This window comes from Patiria miniata, unplaced genomic scaffold (assembly GCF_015706575.1).
Source record: "Patiria miniata isolate m_02_andy unplaced genomic scaffold, ASM1570657v1 HiC_scaffold_18, whole genome shotgun sequence".
Taxonomy (NCBI): Eukaryota; Metazoa; Echinodermata; class Asteroidea; order Valvatida; family Asterinidae; genus Patiria; species Patiria miniata.
This window is the reverse complement of record NW_024037056.1, coordinates 14,189,841-14,207,311: the sequence shown is the minus strand read 5'-3', so window position 1 is coordinate 14,207,311 and position 17,471 is coordinate 14,189,841. Positions and strand designations below refer to the sequence as shown.

Genomic DNA, 17,471 nt, shown 5'->3' with positions numbered 1-17,471 from the left:
AATCACAGATTATACAAGGAACCCGACTATATTGCATCACGTTGGGCACGCGTATCGTAACGTGACTTACCCGAAATAATTTGTAGCCTTGAGACAGAGATTACGTAATAGTACCAGGTCCCTCGGCATCAGAACATTTGACTAAGGTCTTTGTGACTTATTGTTGTCCCAGACTGGAGCAGACAGCGTCGACGATCGTATTTATATGAGTAAGAATACAATTATTTGATCAAAAACCGCTACGCTGCCGCCATTTTTTTGCGGTGAAAGCGACCATCGTGGGGGCGGGGACGGGGACGGGGGGGGGGGGTGTATGTGAGTTTATTTCTGCATCCAAGATCAATAGGGGACAATTCCTGAGAGGTCCCCTGTTTGGATTCGTGTACAAAACAGTTGTTTTAACTGTACTTCACCTAGTTAAATCTGGGACGAAAACTTTAAAAAAAATAATAGAATTTTTTTTTATCAGCTTTAGACACTGATGACGGGTTGTACTAATTTTAGTTTTAGGTAGGCCTACATAAAGCATTCATTTTCAAACTTGTCAAATTTAGGCTACTGTATGTCTGTCAATAAATTCATTCAAGGGAAAATTTCTTCAAAATAGAAACAATTATTGTCTTTTAATATTGGTACTAGTACTAGGCTAGGCATCTGCTATCCCTGGATAATTTGCAAAATTTAGTGAACTTTTCAGGAAAACCCTTGTTCTACAGCATCACTACAGATCCAGTTTTTGAGGATTTTTAGACTTGTTGCAAGTACAAGCCATCTCATCACCGGTCAGCATCACTGACCCCAATTGCCATGGCAACCAAGAGCAAGGATGAGGTTTTCTGCAAGGCGGATTGCGTCAGCGTCCGTGGCATCCCGACTCGTATCATGAAAGTTGAGCAGCGTAACCCCGGCAACCAAACAAGTGTCAATGCTCTAGATGTCCTGTTTTTAGTTATCCCAGGTGAACCAAAATCATTGTCCGTCAGCATCGACGTAAATGCATGCCTTCTGTATTAAACTTACTGGATCTTCGCTTCCAACTTACAAAAAGTTGATACTATTGCTATCTAGAATACGTCCTTTCTTAAGTGTAAATAATGTAAGGTTTAGTCTCGACAACCATAATTTTATGGAAAATGCAACTTTCAAACTTGTGATTCTAAACACTTTCAGAGTTTAAAAGATTAAGAAGCATTTTCCAGAATGGTTCATTTCAAGTTTTAGACCTAGATTTGTATTTATAACCTTTTTTCTTTCAAACGTTATTATTTTTCAGGCAACCCTGGAGTTGTTGATTTCTACGAGGTCTTCATGGAGACATTGTACAAGGCTAGTGGTTGCAGAGCATCTGTGTGGGGCATATCCCATGCTGGGCACGCCATACTACCCAAAGAACACAGCAGTAACACAGGTTTGTTTTCATTCATTCCGTTTGTTATATTGTATTGATAGGAATGGCTACCCTCAATCGTAACCTTCTCTTCTTGATGCTGCTATACTCTCTTGCAGTATTTGTCGTTGAGGTACTTGTGATAGGTAGACAACAAGTCATCAAAAGTCATCACAAGTCATCACAAGTCATCACAAGTCCATCACAAGCCAATCCCAAGTCAGTCACAAGTCATCACAAGTCAGTCACAAGTCAGTCCCAAGTCAGTCATAAGTCATCACAAGTCAGTCACAAGTCAATCACAAGTCATCACAAGTCATCACAAGTCATAAGTCAGACACAGTCATCACAAGTCAGACATAAGTCATCACAAGTCAATCACGAGTCAATCATAAGTCAGTCACAAGTCAGTCACAAGTCAATCACAAGTCATCACAAGTCAGTCACAAGTCAGTCACAAGTCATCACAAGTCAATCACAAGTCAATCACAAGTCATCACAAGTCAATAACAAGTCCTCTAGTCCTAAGCCAAGTCACAAGCTATTCCAATGAACTGGGACAAGGCATTCCTTTGTTATTGTGTATCCCCATTTTCTTGTGACTGGACTTGTGCTGCACTTGTGATCGATCCATCACTTGACTTCTACATCATGTGACTGCATTTTGGCTCTCTCTAGGCCTCTTTGACACAATATTTGTGTAAGTTCCTCTGACAGTCACGAGTACACTTCTATTTCTTTTTACATTTAGAAACCTACAGTTTAGAGGACCAGATAGATCACAAAGCAGCTTTCATCCAAGATTTTGTGCCTCCAGATAAAAGGATTGTGCTCATTGGCCATTCCATCGGTAAGAAATGGAACATTTATGGGTTTTTTTTGTGAGGTGTGAGGTATGACTTCAGGTGTGAAAGTCGCGTGAATGAGGTGCTGAGAAAGTCTTTAGGTTTGGTACCTCACATGATGAGAGGTGCCAGGAGAGAAACATATTCACATTGCAAAGATCTGCAAGGTGATAATCTCAAAGAGGTACCAGCAACTCATCGCAAGATGATGTGAGGAGCTCATGAAAATCAGTGAGGTGAATGATGCACCTCACAGAAGTCCAAAACCTCACAGAAACAGTTGTGAAAAGGACATGAAAATGGGTGAGTTAATGCACTTCAATGAAAAGATACTGGAAACCTCAACAAATCTAGAGGTGTTGATAGAAGGTCTTTAGGTATTGTACCTCGCAGAAGAGATGCTAGGAGAGTAACAGATCTACTATGTAAAGATCTACGAGGTGATGAACCTCAGAGAAAAAATACCAGGGACCTCATAGAAACAGGTCTGAGATGGACATAGAAATCAGTGAGGTGATACCCTGCAGACGAAGCCTCAACAAAGCAGATGTGAGGTGCTCTGAGGTGATACATGGAACTCAACATCTTGGCACTCTTGGGGTTCTCAGAGGTTCTCGTGAACATCACCGAGGTAAATGAACCTCACACTTGAGAGTGACGTAATTACAACTCTGATGTTATTTTCATCGCTTCCATACAGGCTGCCACATCATCCTCCAGATCATGCAGCGACATCCCACCCTCCCGATCCTCAAATCTCTCCTCCTGTTCCCAACCATCGAGAAGATGTGGGCCTCACCAAACGGCACTGTCATGGCACCGTTCCTCTGCTACGCCCGTTGGTTGGGGGTCTTCGTCGTCTTTCTGGGCTCCTATCTGTCTGATTGGGTCAAGTGGCGGATGGTCACCTGGTTTCTCAAAGAAAGAAAGGTGAGTATTATTTTCTGACTTGTATAAGATCTCCAAAGGAACAGTTTTAAAAAGATTGTCTCAATAAATATATTGGGTTTTTGGGTTGCATGTCTGGTCAGGTTCCAACGTGCGCCTTCCACGCTGCCCTCAATCTCTTCAACCCCAGCTGTGCCAACAACTCACTCACCATGGCAGCGCACGAGATGCGTGAAGTCGTGGAACCAGACCTGGACGCCGTCGCCAAACACCTACCCAAGCTGGTGTTCTACTACGGCGCGACGGACGGCTGGTGTCCCGTGGACTATCACGACGACATGAAAGCGTTGTTCCCAGAGGGCGACATTCGGTTGTGTAAGCGGGGCATGGAGCACGCGTTCTGCTTGGAGTCGAGCGAGCTGATGGCAGATATGGTGTGGAACTGGCTCCATCCAGTCATCAAGTCATCAAAAAGCTGAAACAACTTAGATGCGCACCCCGAGTTGCTTCAAGACCCAGCAGTCAGTCAAAGTGTGTCTAATTTCAGTTACTCTTGCTTTATGATAAGCTACGTCTTCTATGGCTAGCTCAAGTTTAGCAAACATGAATGAAGCCCCACATTACATAATAAAAAAAAACACCTGTAGTGTACTACATACTGTATTACACTGTGTTACATATATTATATTACAAAGTATCACATGGTACTACACTGTATTTAATTTGTATTACAATGTATCACATGGTCCTACACTGTATTTACTTTGTATTACATTGTGCTAAACTGTATTTACTTTGTATTACATTGTATCACATTGTACTAAATTGTATTTACTTTGTATTACATTGTATCACATTGTACTAAATTGTATTTACTTCTGGATGAACCCATGAAACCATACAGTGCTGGGTTGGGTTGGGCGGTATAATGAGTAGCAAGTAGGGCACTTTTGGGTGGTACAGACCAATGGGTTAATTGCAGAAAGTATAGCATTTATATACATTTTGTCTGAAAATCCTCTTTAATATTAGGGTAGGAGGAGGTGCACAGACTAAGGATTTATTAAATGGACTCGTGGGACATACGCCGCAGTTTTGAAGCAGTTTTGAGGCAGATGCACTTCACGCATAATCAGCTTATTGTTGCAACAAATTAAAACTACAGTGACCAATGGGCACGGTCAAGTCCTATGTATTCAGCATTATGTATATCAACTTAATTAAAAATTTGAAACGATGATTGCAATGCTGCATATTAAGTCCAACTTTTAAAATGAATAAAATGTGCAATCTTCGACATTAAAACTTTCTTCACGAAAATTTATGTATTAAACACATTCTGTAGGTTCTATAACTTGCAGAATCATTTTGAAGACAATTTAAACCACCAAAAAATTCACATATTATCAAGTACACAATTTCAAACAATCATTTTTGATATCCATTTTGTATACAGTCTGTTCAATTTTTACCCATATTTACATAATCTTTACCAGCCTATTTTTATAATGTAAAAATGGAGAGCAATAAATATTGATACGATCGTATGTACATATAGAATTTCATATACACTTTTCTACTTTTTTTCCCAATGACTAATTCTGTAGTCCCTACTACATCCCCCCCCATCAACCATCTGCCCCGCCCTTCCCCATCCCACGTGCCCAGCCTAGACGTTGAGGGCGCTGTGCATGATTCACGGGTGCCACTTGCAAACCCGGAAAAACTAAACTCCAATCAACCGAGTGTGTACACCGATAACAATTCTTCAAAACGGCATGGCGCTGTCCCGATCAATTATTTAGCTCAAAGATTGCTAGCATTTTTTTGTACAGGTAGGCTATAAGTCCAAACTACATACCAGCAACATGTTCAATGACATGGGTGGAACGCTAGTGTTTACAATTGGGATAACATAGTCAGTCAACATGTAAGCCTACACTAGTATTAAACCGCTGGAAATATTCAGCGTAATACCAAGAATGCTCAGAAATTGCCATAGCACAGTGCGGTAGATTTCGACGCGGATAGGAGGTTCGCGGCCCTTTCAGCGGTCCGGGACGGTTTCATTCTTGCGAAATCTTTTGTGTTTGCCGACACGATAAAGGTCGGAGCAAAGGTTAAAAATTCTACAAATATCGACTGTTGTTAAGTTCCAACTAAAAGTGCTGTATTTACGGTAAGTATTTTGATTTTGAAAATTGGTTTCCGCTAAATTGACGACTTGATTCACAACGCTGTTACCTGAGTGACAATAAAACACGTGTTAAGTACTGGAATTAGATTTCCAAATGTAGATCTTCGAAGAAGTGTGTTAAAACCATTCAGTTAAATTTGCCTGCAACCGGTGCGGAATTGGACGAAGCAACCGAAACATATAATTTGACCCCAACTTATAGAACACGCGGTCACAAAGTGAAACACATTTTCCCAACTCACTAGCACTTCAATCACTCAAAATACGGCGTCGCCATGATTTTTTTTCTATAGAGGGGCCCAGGGAAAAGCATATTGTTTCCCAAAATCCTTGTACTTTTTCTAGCATATTCTCAATTTATTAATTTTTCGAGGGCGGGCGGGGACATTGTCCGCGTACCCCACACGAATGACACCCCTGCAGATGCCCATGTTGTTAAATGTGCATTAAATTAACAGCAATGACGTCGCCCCTCGTCTTCTTAATTTTTTCCCTTAAAAAAAATGCTTTTTCGGGGGGGGGGAACGCCCACATCCTGCCCCCCCCCCTCGCGACGCCCATGAACTAGGATAAGAAACATATATTCTAACCCGAAAAAGTTTTATTTTACAAGGAAACGTAGAATACGTCAACCGAGAATTTGATTATAAGAAAACTCCCGATCAGTAAAAAAAGCTAAAATTATCAAAATAATGTCTTCAGTTCGTCAGGATCTATACAAACAATCAAGGTGATGAACTAAAAAGCTTCCAGTGTAAAAAAAAAATTGGAACCAGGACACTTTTGTATGCGACTATTCTAAACACGCAAAGCCTTCGACTATAGGCCTGACACCAACAAAAATCAACTTTCTTTGTAATTTGTCTCTAATCGAACATGTGTCGTCGCGTTGAAAGTGAACCCGAATTTAACTGCAAACTCATTGATTTCCTGCATGAGCGTCTTTCCGCTTGCAATAAACAACGGATGTTATTTTTGTTTTCTATAGTCTCACAATAAATTCTGTGCCGAGTTTTATTTTTATGCCGTCCCCATAATGCTCACGATTATTAATCATTTCTGCATGGTAATGAAACCAAGGATTCCTCAAAAGCGCCCTAGGCACTGTAGCTCGCAAGCCTGAAGAAACCTGTGGAGAGAAGACAATGAGAAGAAATTACAGTTTTAGATTAACACTTATTTCCTCACTCGCTCTGGTTTCGTTTTTGGTATAGGTTTGACTTTTGACCGATGGTGAGCCTCGGCCAGCAGATGGCGAGACTTGATCGGAGAATTCGCCGGGTCGCCCTGCTCGCTGGTCTGGTGATCGGCTCTCTGTTCCTCGCGGAGTATTATGCCTACTACAAGAATAGTCCGGAAGGTAAATCAGAAAAAGAAATACTTCACTCTGCCAGTCAGTGACAAATGAGTTTTACTCGTATTACAGCCACGACATACACATTTTTTGGTGCTCCAAAGTGATAGGGACAATTTTAAAAAATTCAATTCAGCGGAAACCATTGTTGGAATTAACTTTAAAATGCAACACTCATTGTTTTGTGAAAGTAATCATTACTTTTACAGGTTAAAACTTGGAGATGTCGATTTCCAAGCTCATAATGAAAGCAAAAGGAAACATATGTGTTTAGCGAGTATACACAACTCTAAACACTTTCTTGCTGTCACCCCATGCTAAAACTGTTTAGCATGTAAACACGTTTACATACTGAAGGCAAGAAAGTGTTTAGAATTGTATTTACGCGCTAAAAGCATTTTTTGTAGGCCATGCAATTATCACCACAGAGGCAATTAGGCTACCTTTGTCCCAATGTCTACAATTGAAAACTTGGTCCCATGGTCAATTTGACCTCTCTTGGAAAATTATTCATAACTCTGTCAAAAATTATCAGATTTGGACGGTTGATATCTCATTTTAAAGTGGAACGGCGTATCTTTCAAACCATACCTATATACTATCTAGGCTATGTTGGTTACACATTCTACGTCTGCCTCTACGTTATATTGTGTTTGCAATTTTTTTATACACACTGTACGATTATGATTATGCTACATATCATGCTGCTATCATTTTTTTCTTTTAGGGGAAAACGTCAAAAGCAATGACGTCTTGAAGAACGAAGTCTTGAAATCAGTTAAGAAACCTGAGATAAACAAGAAACCTGTGAGTATTTTAAAAATCTTTTTTTTAACATTTTGGTGATAGACCATGGCTTGGGGCAATTCGATGGAAATTTCTAGCAGTGCAACGTTATACTTAGCTTAAATCTACTTAACGGAGCAAGTTGTTCGTTTAAGCAAGACTAGTCTATCCATTATTTTCAAGATCACGGCAATTTGTTCTCTTCTCCTACGAAAGCAAGCTTTATTCCCAAATGAAATGAGAGCGAATCATTTCGTACCATCCTAGCACTCCCAAGCAGAATGTATAGAGCATACTGTCCAAAACATCGAGGAAAAGAAGCCTAATGCGCCCAAGAACCAACACTTCGCAAAAGTGATTGATACACAAAGCAATGATGTCGTTCATCCAGTTTTACTATTTCTCTCAAAACAGCAAAAGACACCCCAGCAGATCGACTCCAGTAAATCATCTAAGCTTGACTTTCTCAAGACGCAGGAAGCAGTTCAGGCCAAACGGAAGGCGGTCCTGCGCGGCACATGCGAGCGTCGCGACATCAAAGCCGAGCCGGAACCGCCCAAATTCACCAAGCAACACATCTACGTAGTGGACAAGTACAAAGTCATGTACTGCTTCGTGCCTAAAGTCGGCTGCAGCAACTGGAAGCGGATCCTGATGGTCCTGAACGGAGAGAAGGAGAGCGTAGAAGGCCTGACCTCAGATGAGGTGCACCTTAGGGCACAGATGAAGTTCTTGAACTCCTACACTCCGGGGCAGCAGGCCCACCGTCTCAAACACTACCACAAGTTTTTCTTCGTCCGGGAGCCCTTCGGCCGCGCCCTCTCCGTGTACCGAAACAAGTTCGAGAACGTCGACTACTATCGCGGCAACCATCAGTTCCATCGCTTCGGGAAGCAGATCGTGTCAAAGTTCAAAAAGAAGCCTTCTGCCCATGATCGGAGCACGGGTGAAAACGTCACTTGGACAGAATTCGTGGAATATCTCACCCACCCAACGGAGCGAGCCGAGGTGGAAACAGACATTCACTTCAGCGATCACTGGAAAAGGATGCACACACTCTGCTCTCCGTGCACCATCGACTATGACGTCATCGGTAACCTAGAAACCGTCTCCGATGACGCTCAGTACGTACTGGATTTGCTCAAAGTGCCTTCTAAAGTCCGCTACCTGTCATCTGGAAACAGTCGACCCACCAACAGCTCCTCAAGCAGGACTTTCGAGAAGTACTTCTCGCAGTTGAGTAGGTTACAGTTGACTAAACTGTGGGACCTTTATAAACTGGATTATGAACTTTTTGGTTATCCAAAACCTGAAGTTGTTCCTAGTTAACGTTGTGGAGTACAAGTTAGCCTCTTTTCAAGTCTTAGTGAGAGGGGAAGATTAGAATGATTATAATTAGAAAACAATCAAACAACTCGTTGCTTTTTGATTATTATTATATCAGTCAGCTGAGTGTCTTCGATTGAAATTCATTTACGGTGCATTTAATTTAATTTGATTTAAAACGAGGAATTCTCTTTAACACGTATACATAAAAAAAGTGAAGTTTGTACAATTTATTTGCGTTTATTTTTCGTTTAGTTTTACCCTTTGTGTTTTTAAACACACAATCGAAATCCACGCATTGGGTATGTGCAATAACTCAATTTCCACTGGTGACAAAAACAATCGGAATCAATGTTCTGGTTTTAATTTAATTCGATTTTCCATACAACCTCTCATGCTACACTCATGGCATCCGGACAATGATGACATTTTCAATTACTAATAATTTCCATACGCCACATTGTCAGGCAACATCAAAACAGCGCCCTCAGTTTAACAAAATAAAGCAATGGAGATTGCAACCAGTGAAAACAGTGTTCGTTCGTTTGTTTACTTTTGGTAACTCGTTCTTGATAAATTATTATAAAATGCATCAACAACAAAAACTGCTCCAACATATCGACCAACTTCGATTTGCATGGCTGCATTGCTAAAATGTATAAGTGTGTACAGCAAAAATCTTGTGCCTCATCCATATTTAGCACCCCGTAAACAGGACTAAATTTTAATGTGGCCACACTCAGGGACGTCCTAAGCAACTGATGCTGATCACCATAACAAAAGAGATTTGCATGAGCCTATAGACTGATCTTCTTACCAGTGTGTGTGCACAATAGAAGATTACATAAATGGATGTTGGGAGAATAGTTGCCCAAAGTCCGTTACGTGGGACGACCTCTCACCGTCTCATCGGGAGACACTATAGACGGGAGATTTGATCAAACAGACGGCGTGGCATTCCGAGTCATCACGGTAATGACAGTTTCTCGTGAAAAGCTGCGGATGTTTTTGGGGTAACTTTTCGCGAGGATGCGAGAAGGATCTTCTGCTCTTTAGCACTTTTGAAACATCTTCCTCGGGTAAGATGACCCTGGTTTTTGACATTAAGTTGTGCAATGGTAGTAGCGACAAATATCGTCTGGCATGTTGTACGATGATGATAGAAAACAGCATGTGTATAGTGTATATTATTTATGCATAGGGCGTGGAACTAGCACTACATGGTCAAATTAGCAACTATATCAACAAAGATAGAATGTCATGTTTTAATCTCAATTTTGAGAAACATAAACAAACTTGTGAGTGAAAGAAAGACATGAAATCATGGAGGTAGGAATAACATTAGAAAATGGCTTTCTAAAAGATTTCTGATTTGACCCTCCATAAACTTTTATCACCCACAATGTGGTGTCAAAATGTACCTAAAAATCTAAATTAAAATCTCAAGTGTAGCATACAAACATGCAAAATAAAACGAGAACAAATTTACTCGCACTTTAGTCCTTAGCCAACGAGATTTCCCGAGATTTCCACAAGGTGAAGATGAGGTCCCAAATACTTCACCATCCATCCAAGTTTGACGTCCAAAGATTGGAAGCAAAGAAATAAAATATGGCGCGCCAACAAGATAGTCACGTGTCTTTAAAACAAAACTACAAACCAATCAGGTAGAATGACCCGGCGTAGAAAAAATGAATAGAGAGTCAAGGAACCAGATGTACTGGATGCGTCAGACTCTTTCTGCTGCATCCTACATGAAGTTAGAAAACCCACATTTATAGAATAGTAAGTCCGAAAATTTGCGACTCTCAATACTGTGTATGAGAGTCCCAAAACTAAAGGTATTAAAAACATGCAAAAACAAGAAAATAGACTGACATCTAGAACAACCAGTCCAACAACCCTTCAGTACTGCATCAATCAACTGTCAGTCGACTGTGCCAAAAGAAATATCGAGGATGTCGGGTACTAGGTCACTATTTCTACACATTTCTCCATAGTCAGGCACCTGACTAATGACAATAAATGAAGAAGTCACTCTTGTCAAACAGTTTGTCCATAGATGGACATGTAGAAGTCTAGTCTTTAGCCCCATTTTGTAATCACTTGACTTCCCTCTCCTGTGCAAGCCACTGCCAAATTTTCTAGAAAAGTCTCCTTTAAAATTGAATTGAGTCTTCAAACTTGGTTGGTGAAATACTCAGGACCTCTTCTTTCCCGCAATGACAGTTTTGGAGAAATTTGCTGGCTAAAAAGTGAGTCGAGTTGGCCTGATCTTCTTTTGCATCGTTTTGAGCACTTAATGTCCTAATCCGTGGAATAGTATGCCTTTGGCTTAAGTTATGCATCTCTTGCCGTTTGTAGGACGATGTCTCTGGTTCAGCTCCTCCCCCGTCGATGGGCGTGGCGTCTGTGCAGACACTGGTTCCCTCAACTCTTCCTACTGCTTTGTTTCGTCTACCTGACGTTTTATGCCGTCACACAATTTGAATTCGACGGTGAGTAGAATGGACATTCGAATCAGGAGTTTTTTCAATTCACCTTTCACCAGTGGCGGCGGAACCGGGGAGGGGGGGGGGGGGGAAGTGCCCTCCCCCCCCCCCTCCGACTTTCCCAGGCCAACAAAAGTGCCCCTCTCACGGTTATAAATTTGCCCTCTCGAGATGAAAACAAAACTGCCCCTCAAACGCACACGGTACCTGGTCCGCTCGCAACATTAAAATAGTGCCCCCTCTCAATATGGAACACAGACACCTCTAAAAATTAATGCTCTTCACGTGAATAAAATGTTCACTGAAGTGGTCATCAAAAGCAACAGTCTCTCTACATAACAAGGTGAAATTAAAACCCACAAAAGAGCAAGATGGACAACGTATTCATCATTAATTTTCACGTCATATAGGTTTAAGCGAAATGAACGGGACCATATTCTTTTCCTCCACTTTCACACCGACGGAAGGTGCCCCTATTTTAAGCAAGTGCCCCTTTTTGGTGTTGAATCTACTTCAATTTTTGTTTCAGCTCCAGTCAATCTCAACCGGCCTAAAAGCATCCGGCAATACGAGGACTTTCCTTGGATGAAAGACAATATTTTGCAGGTCAAAAAACCACCCAGTGCAGCTGATGACGTCCCCGGTCCCGCGCAGGCGCACAACGAGTCCCTGGCGCAGGAGAAGGGAAAACAAAATGGCGGACAAGATTCAAAGGCAAGAACGTTCAATGATCCATCCGCCTATAGTTAGGAATTATACATGTAGGCCTGTTATACGAAAATTGCAACTCGGCCTTACCGAATGTAACTAACCATGTCCATGTAGTGCCTTGCGAAACGATTAGCTCCTTTTATCGTCAACATTTCTTGTTCAAACCATTTTTCTTCCAAATAGGAGGCCTTCAACAAAGAATTTGAACCCAACGGATTTATGGAGCAACAAGAGGCGATTCAGATGGAGCGACGCAGCCATCTTGACCAGGCCTGCAGCAAGCACGCGAAACTGTCGCAAGGAAGCCTCAACATGGAGACACTCCGCCACATCTACGTCCACGAAAAACACAAGATCCTCTACTGTTTTGTGCCGAAGGTTTGTCAGACTGCTTTAAAACCACTTTACGCACGCACACGAAAGCGGAAAAATGTTCCCTGCCCGTGTTCCGCTAATGTTTGCCCTCATGCCCCTCAAGTTCGTAGGGTGGACTCAAGTCACCTCAATGCGTTTGTAGAAAAGTAGACAGGTCTCTTTGCCCGTACTGCCTCATTGAGAAACTCCTTGCCAAGATCTTGCTTTCCCCGTTTGACAACTTTCAACAGTGCAAGTGAATTATCAATAGATTCCTTTACTTTCTCTTTAATTTGCGTCCTCATTTCTTTTTGTGCATGTAGTCACAGCCTTGATGACCCTTTGTGGCCATCGGTATCAGGTATAGCGACCTGCAAATTCCAGAAAATATTTCCCCGATGTCCAAATCTTTGACAGGGTTTCAAAGGTTTGTCTGTCTCCCATGGAATTCCGTTATTACAACTCTAGAGAGCAATGTAGAATTTGCTAGTTTCAGTTTGTGCTTAACCTTTCTTCTTTACGGTACTAGGTCGGATGCAGCAACTGGAAGAGAGTGTTGATGGTACTCTCCGGTCTACGTAAAGGAACTGTAGGCATCTCATCGAACGAGGCTCACTTCAAGAACGGAATGAAGAGACTGAGCGCCCTCACGCCAGCCGAGCAGAAAATCCGACTCAAGACGTACACGAAGTTCATGTACGCTCGCCAGCCCTTCCTTCGCATCCTATCGGCCTACAAGAACAAATTTGCGGACATTAAAATGTACAGGAAGGAGCCGTATTTCCAGGGTTTTGCCAAGCGTATTATGAAGACCTACCGCAAGGGCGCCACCGCGCGGGAACTTCAAACCGGCGAGAACATCACGTGGCACGAGTGGATGACGTACTTGACCAACCCGACAGAGAGGGCGGGTTTCGACGATCACTGGCAGGAGATCTACAAGATGTGCTCGCCCTGTAAAGTCAAGTACGACTACTTCGGCAAACTGGAGACCATAAACGACGACGCTAGATACATGCTGACGTCTTTAGATCTGCAGGACCAGGTGTCGTTCCCCGCCAAAGCGAACAGTCACCCGACCAATAGTTCTAAAACCTACGATGATTATTTCAGTCAGGTACCAAAAGCAACGCTGAAGAGACTGTGGGAACTCTATGAGTTAGACTTCGAGCTCTTCGGATACTCAAAACCTGACTTTTTGTGACCAAACTTCGTAGGTTAATCATGAAGAATGCAGACTTTCATCTCTAAAAAAACAACAACATTATCTCGTTTCAAGTCGTTTGTAGTAAGACGCACTCTGAACTATCAGATAACTTATATTTTAAAGGTCATCTAGCGTCGACGGTAAAAGTTCACGCGGGCAAACTACTCAAGGTCGATCGAGCCGAAAAGTTCGCAACTGACAAGATCGCAAGGGTATGACTCATTCTGCGGGTACGTGCATTTTTCAGCATGGTTCAAGGAAAAACTGGTGACATAAATCATTGCAGTGACATTTGATAAGTCATGTGCAATTTGACTGCAATTTAAGTTTTGAAACGGCTGAAGTTTCAAGCCTATTTGCTTTGGATTTTAGGTAACCACTAAAACTTTATTGAAAAAAAGTTTTCGAATATAAACAGTAATCATGTAAATAACTGAAAACGTGTAGTCCATGTTTTGTACTTAAGTTATTACATGTTCGTAAACTCGTTGCATGTTTGTAAGAGACACTTGTAGTCATTACAAATATAATGTTAAACTTAAAGTAGCCCCTTTGATTTATGCTTTGTAAAAAGTATTTAGATATTTCACAGCAGATGTACATGTACACGTACATTTTTTTGACAGAAAGAGACACATTGTGTATTCTGTTTCTTTACAAAATAAAACAATTCAATCTGTTTTTCAAGTATTTTCTTTACATGAGAAGAAAACTTTACTTTCATTTCCCTTTGTACATCACTGGATACGATCATACCAAAAATGGTTATGGATGACATAAAAAAAACTTAACTCATTCTCGAAGTCACACAATTCACACATGTTCTTTTATTTCTTATGGTGAAAATCAATTTTCGTTCCCAGGTTTTACAAAATCTATTTAATGAAACCATTAAACTAAATCATAAATTAAGATCGCAGGATGTTGAATATCTGCAGACTTTCAAGCTGGTTTTTAAGGGAGACCAGATGAGAAAAAGACTGGAGTTCGGGCCCAGGGGTTGGGGAGGGAAACGGGAGAATTTCCTTGAAGAAAAAGAGATGAGAATCATCATCGAGAATCAATCAAGATTTACCCTCCTACGCAAACATACATTTGGTGCCAAGTACATTTGTGTAGTCCTTTCAGTCAAAATCAATCAACTTAAGAAATCCCAGCCTACACAAAGTAGGACTGACTGGCTGTGACTGTTTATGTAACTTGATACAGCTATGCTTTGACTGTTGGTGATTGATAAGACAGCTGTGCCCACCACTTGCCTGCTTTGTCTGTTCATGGTCTGTTGATTGAGTTTGACTAGTCACAGCGCTTGCTTGACATATGATCTGACTGCTGGTGACTGGTCTGTGTTAAAAGTATAGCAGGGGAAGCGGATGGACATTTTGACTGTCTGTGACTGTTTAAATAGCAGGAGGGTTAACTGTGCTTTGTTGATAGGTGGTGGTGGTTATGAATAGCACTGCCATCTATGATTTTCTTTTCAAAGAAGTTTGAGCTAGCAGCAGAACCAACCAAGAAACGTTCCAAAAAGTCGTCTTATCTATACAGTCCACTACCACGTCGCTCGCTGTACTCCAGACATGTGGTTAGCGTCGGCGATTTGTCGCCACATGATTCGGCTGAGCCGCCAGCGGGGGATGACGGAGCGAGGCCGCGAGGTAATGGCACAGCGATCTCGCTGTCGGACCCAGGAACTGTCTCGCGGGAGGGCTGCGATCTCGCGGTCAGCTATTTCCTGAACAAGAGGAAATTAGCTGTATTAGCGGTATTAGAAATAAGGCGGTATTAATGAGTTCAAGCCAATATGGTCATACCCTGTCTCTAGGGGGCGCCATTTTGAGTTTATTTACTGGCAAGCCAAACGCAAATGGTTAAACGTTCGCATACTCAAACACTCCTAAAACTGCATTCTTACTTGTAATAACAATGTTGTTTTAAGATAAAGATAATGAAAATCATATTACTTTAAATATAGTCATTTACTTCAACTTTGCCATATACTCATCCATAGTTTAATATCTAAAATACACTCTAGTCAACTTGGGTAAACGTTCATCAATCATTTAATAAATGATCAATTTATTGATCAATCAGCAAACCTTGTGTTTTGATAGATACCCATTAGGCAAAGTAAAAAAAAAAACATGTTTAGCGTCCCCGCCCGCTTCCTTTTTAGAGGCCGCCTCCTTTTTTTTTTCTTTTTTTTTTTTTTAAATATGGTGCAATTGCGCAGAAGAGATGTTCGGTTCTGCATAGTTACATCATTTTGGTCTCATTTTCTGTTGCATCTTGCCCATAAGAAGCCAATATGTCATTTCCTGAGTCCAAGTGGCGGCCATTTTGAAAAAAGCTGGTAATCATCTTGAAAAATAGCCCGGCCGCGTTGTCTTGAAAAATGTGTCGGGCGGCCATTTTGAAAAGAAAAAAAAAAAAAAAAAAAGGGCCTCCTCCTTCCTTTTTGTCAAAGAGGCAGGACGCTAAACATGTTTTTTTTTTATTTTGCCTTAATTCATCAAAACATTGAGAGCTGTTTCAAACTTGTTTAGTAGAAAGGAAGGTTCAACAACTTTGTGCTGAACTGTAAGTGTGAACTGTCACAGTAGGGGGAGGGACTACATGTAACAAGGACTACAGATAATTTGATAATTTAGCAGTCAACCTTTTTGGGGAAGGGGGAGGGGTGGGGTATCATTTCTCAGTCAAACTTACCTTGAGTTCATCTGGCAGGATGGTGTTCTTCCGTATGCAGTTGATCCTCCTTCTCTCAACTCCATACTCTTTGAACAATCGGCGTCGCTTGACGTCTCTTAACATTCTCCAGTCGGCATAGTATGTCCTGACTGGAAGCAGCGAGTGCTACAGAGAAAAAAAGAAGAAGCGAAAGAAGTTCAGATACACTGATGAAGAATTATCAACACGATGACAGATAGCTTTCTTAAGTTCAGCTGAATTATTTGCTTTCTTTTATTAAAGCTGATGAAACTTAAGAAAGAGGACAAAGAGGCAGGCATGCAACTTGGAAATCACAAAAAGACGAAATTCAATTAATTCTAAGACTTTGTAGTTTTTTTTGTACAGTGCTTTTTTTCTATTTTCAATGGCATGAATGGCAAGCACACATGGCCCATGGGAAGGAAAAAAACCCGGGAAATCAGCTGATCCAAGGAAAAGTTGCATGCCTGAAGAGGATGGGAAGGGAACATTTTTCTTTTGCTAATGTGTGGTTTGGAGGATTTTTGTTTCAAGGGAAAATACAGTGCGAAAACTTGACTAATGACTTGCAACTAGAGTCAATGTGTTTCGATATGCACCCGCGCCCATACAATTGATACATGCCATATGCAGCCAGTATTACTATTAGTAATCATAGCGAATGTGTGGTTTTCGCTCGTAGTCGTACGATCGTAGGTAGTGACGATCAAAAAGAGGCGTTCTTGAAGTAACTTATGCCTTTTTTCAGGATGTCAATCAACGAATATAATCAAAGAGTTGTCTTAATATGAGTGATAATATGGTGGAGTTACCTTCTGACTGCTACCCGTGAGGAATCCCGTGATATTTCTCGTGATTTTTAGACACGACTCCAGCGCCATTTTCAGCTCATTTCCCACAAATTGCACAGCGCCCTCAAGAGCCATTCAAATCGCAAAAAAGAAGAAGAAACCTAGACTTGTACCATGTCTGATCATGATTCAACTTGAACAGTAAGGGCCGTTTTCTGTTTTTGTTGGAGGGGGTATTTTTCCGTCTTTAACTGAAATTAATTGCGTTCAGTTATGTAGTGATCATAAGCAAGCGTTTTTTTTTAAATTAATGTTGATTCTTTTGGCCCCATCATAGTCATAGGCGATTTTTCCTCCCTTTTTTTCTGGCAAGATCAACAGAGGGAGCCATATCATAACGTCACTGCATCAATATTTTCGC

General features: G+C 41.3%; 4 protein-coding genes across 7 annotated transcripts; 3 read left to right on the top strand and 1 right to left on the bottom strand.

Moving 5' to 3' along the window:
- The first annotated feature begins 27 nt into the window (after positions 1–27).
- Positions 28–4,677, top strand: LOC119724755 (lipid droplet-associated hydrolase-like). 3 transcript variants are annotated; one of them, XM_038195960.1, is made up of 6 exons: positions 30–209; positions 717–958; positions 1,274–1,408; positions 2,139–2,237; positions 2,933–3,162; positions 3,264–4,677. In XM_038195960.1, the coding sequence occupies exons 2-6, from the start codon at positions 808–810 to the stop codon at positions 3,597–3,599; spliced, it is 951 nt and encodes a 316-aa protein (XP_038051888.1). In that variant the 5' UTR covers positions 30–209; positions 717–807; the 3' UTR covers positions 3,600–4,677. The 3 variants fall into 3 exon arrangements, with proteins under 3 accessions (XP_038051890.1, XP_038051888.1, XP_038051889.1); XM_038195961.1 differs by having other exon boundaries at positions 698–958; XM_038195962.1 differs by lacking the exon at positions 717–958 and having other exon boundaries at positions 28–209.
- Positions 4,678–4,856: 179 nt separating this feature from the next.
- On the top strand, positions 4,857–9,314 carry LOC119724753 (carbohydrate sulfotransferase 11-like). Of its 2 annotated transcripts, none has more exons than XM_038195958.1 (4): positions 4,857–4,955; positions 6,532–6,677; positions 7,399–7,478; positions 7,872–9,314. In XM_038195958.1, the coding sequence occupies exons 2-4, from the start codon at positions 6,548–6,550 to the stop codon at positions 8,784–8,786; spliced, it is 1,125 nt and encodes a 374-aa protein (XP_038051886.1). In that variant the 5' UTR covers positions 4,857–4,955; positions 6,532–6,547; the 3' UTR covers positions 8,787–9,314. The 2 variants fall into 2 exon arrangements, with proteins under 2 accessions (XP_038051886.1, XP_038051885.1); XM_038195957.1 differs by lacking the exon at positions 4,857–4,955 and adding an exon at positions 4,962–5,299.
- Positions 9,315–9,595: 281 nt separating this feature from the next.
- Positions 9,596–14,237, top strand: LOC119724752 (carbohydrate sulfotransferase 11-like). The gene is made up of 5 exons (XM_038195956.1): positions 9,596–9,862; positions 11,148–11,281; positions 11,805–11,989; positions 12,170–12,364; positions 12,870–14,237. The coding sequence occupies exons 2-5, from the start codon at positions 11,152–11,154 to the stop codon at positions 13,542–13,544; spliced, it is 1,185 nt and encodes a 394-aa protein (XP_038051884.1). The 5' UTR covers positions 9,596–9,862; positions 11,148–11,151; the 3' UTR covers positions 13,545–14,237.
- Positions 14,238–14,354: 117 nt separating this feature from the next.
- On the bottom strand, positions 14,355–17,197 carry LOC119724754 (28S ribosomal protein S14, mitochondrial-like). The gene is made up of 3 exons (XM_038195959.1): positions 17,072–17,197; positions 16,257–16,403; positions 14,355–15,282 (listed from the first exon to the last, which is right to left on the bottom strand). Exons 1-3 carry the CDS (start codon positions 17,183–17,185, stop codon positions 15,100–15,102), a joined length of 444 nt encoding a protein of 147 aa, XP_038051887.1. The 5' UTR covers positions 17,186–17,197; the 3' UTR covers positions 14,355–15,099.
- Between the last annotated feature and the right edge of the window lie 274 nt (positions 17,198–17,471).

Excerpts from the sequence above, each read along its gene's own strand:
- LOC119724755 (XM_038195960.1), top strand. The coding sequence starts at position 808 with ATGGCAACCAAGAGCAAGGATGAGGTTTTCTGCAAGGCGGATTGCGTC. Across the intron at positions 2,238-2,932 it reads GCTCATTGGCCATTCCATCG|GCTGCCACATCATCCTCCAG; the intron begins GTAAGAAATGGA and ends GCTTCCATACAG. Across the intron at positions 3,163-3,263 it reads GGTTTCTCAAAGAAAGAAAG|GTTCCAACGTGCGCCTTCCA; the intron begins GTGAGTATTATT and ends ATGTCTGGTCAG.
- LOC119724753 (XM_038195958.1), top strand. The coding sequence starts at position 6,548 with ATGGTGAGCCTCGGCCAGCAGATGGCGAGACTTGATCGGAGAATTCGC. Across the intron at positions 6,678-7,398 it reads CTACAAGAATAGTCCGGAAG|GGGAAAACGTCAAAAGCAAT; the intron begins GTAAATCAGAAA and ends TTTTTCTTTTAG. Across the intron at positions 7,479-7,871 it reads CTGAGATAAACAAGAAACCT|CAAAAGACACCCCAGCAGAT; the intron begins GTGAGTATTTTA and ends CTCTCAAAACAG.
- LOC119724752 (XM_038195956.1), top strand. The coding sequence starts at position 11,152 with ATGTCTCTGGTTCAGCTCCTCCCCCGTCGATGGGCGTGGCGTCTGTGC. Across the intron at positions 11,282-11,804 it reads CACACAATTTGAATTCGACG|CTCCAGTCAATCTCAACCGG; the intron begins GTGAGTAGAATG and ends TTTTTGTTTCAG. Across the intron at positions 11,990-12,169 it reads ATGGCGGACAAGATTCAAAG|GAGGCCTTCAACAAAGAATT; the intron begins GCAAGAACGTTC and ends TCTTCCAAATAG.
- LOC119724754 (XM_038195959.1), bottom strand. The coding sequence starts at position 17,185 with ATGGCTCTTGAGGGCGCTGTGCAATTTGTGGGAAATGAGCTGAAAATG. Across the intron at positions 16,404-17,071 it reads TCACGGGTAGCAGTCAGAAG|CACTCGCTGCTTCCAGTCAG; the intron begins GTAACTCCACCA and ends TTTTCTCTGTAG. Across the intron at positions 15,283-16,256 it reads TCCTGCCAGATGAACTCAAG|GAAATAGCTGACCGCGAGAT; the intron begins GTAAGTTTGACT and ends CCTCTTGTTCAG.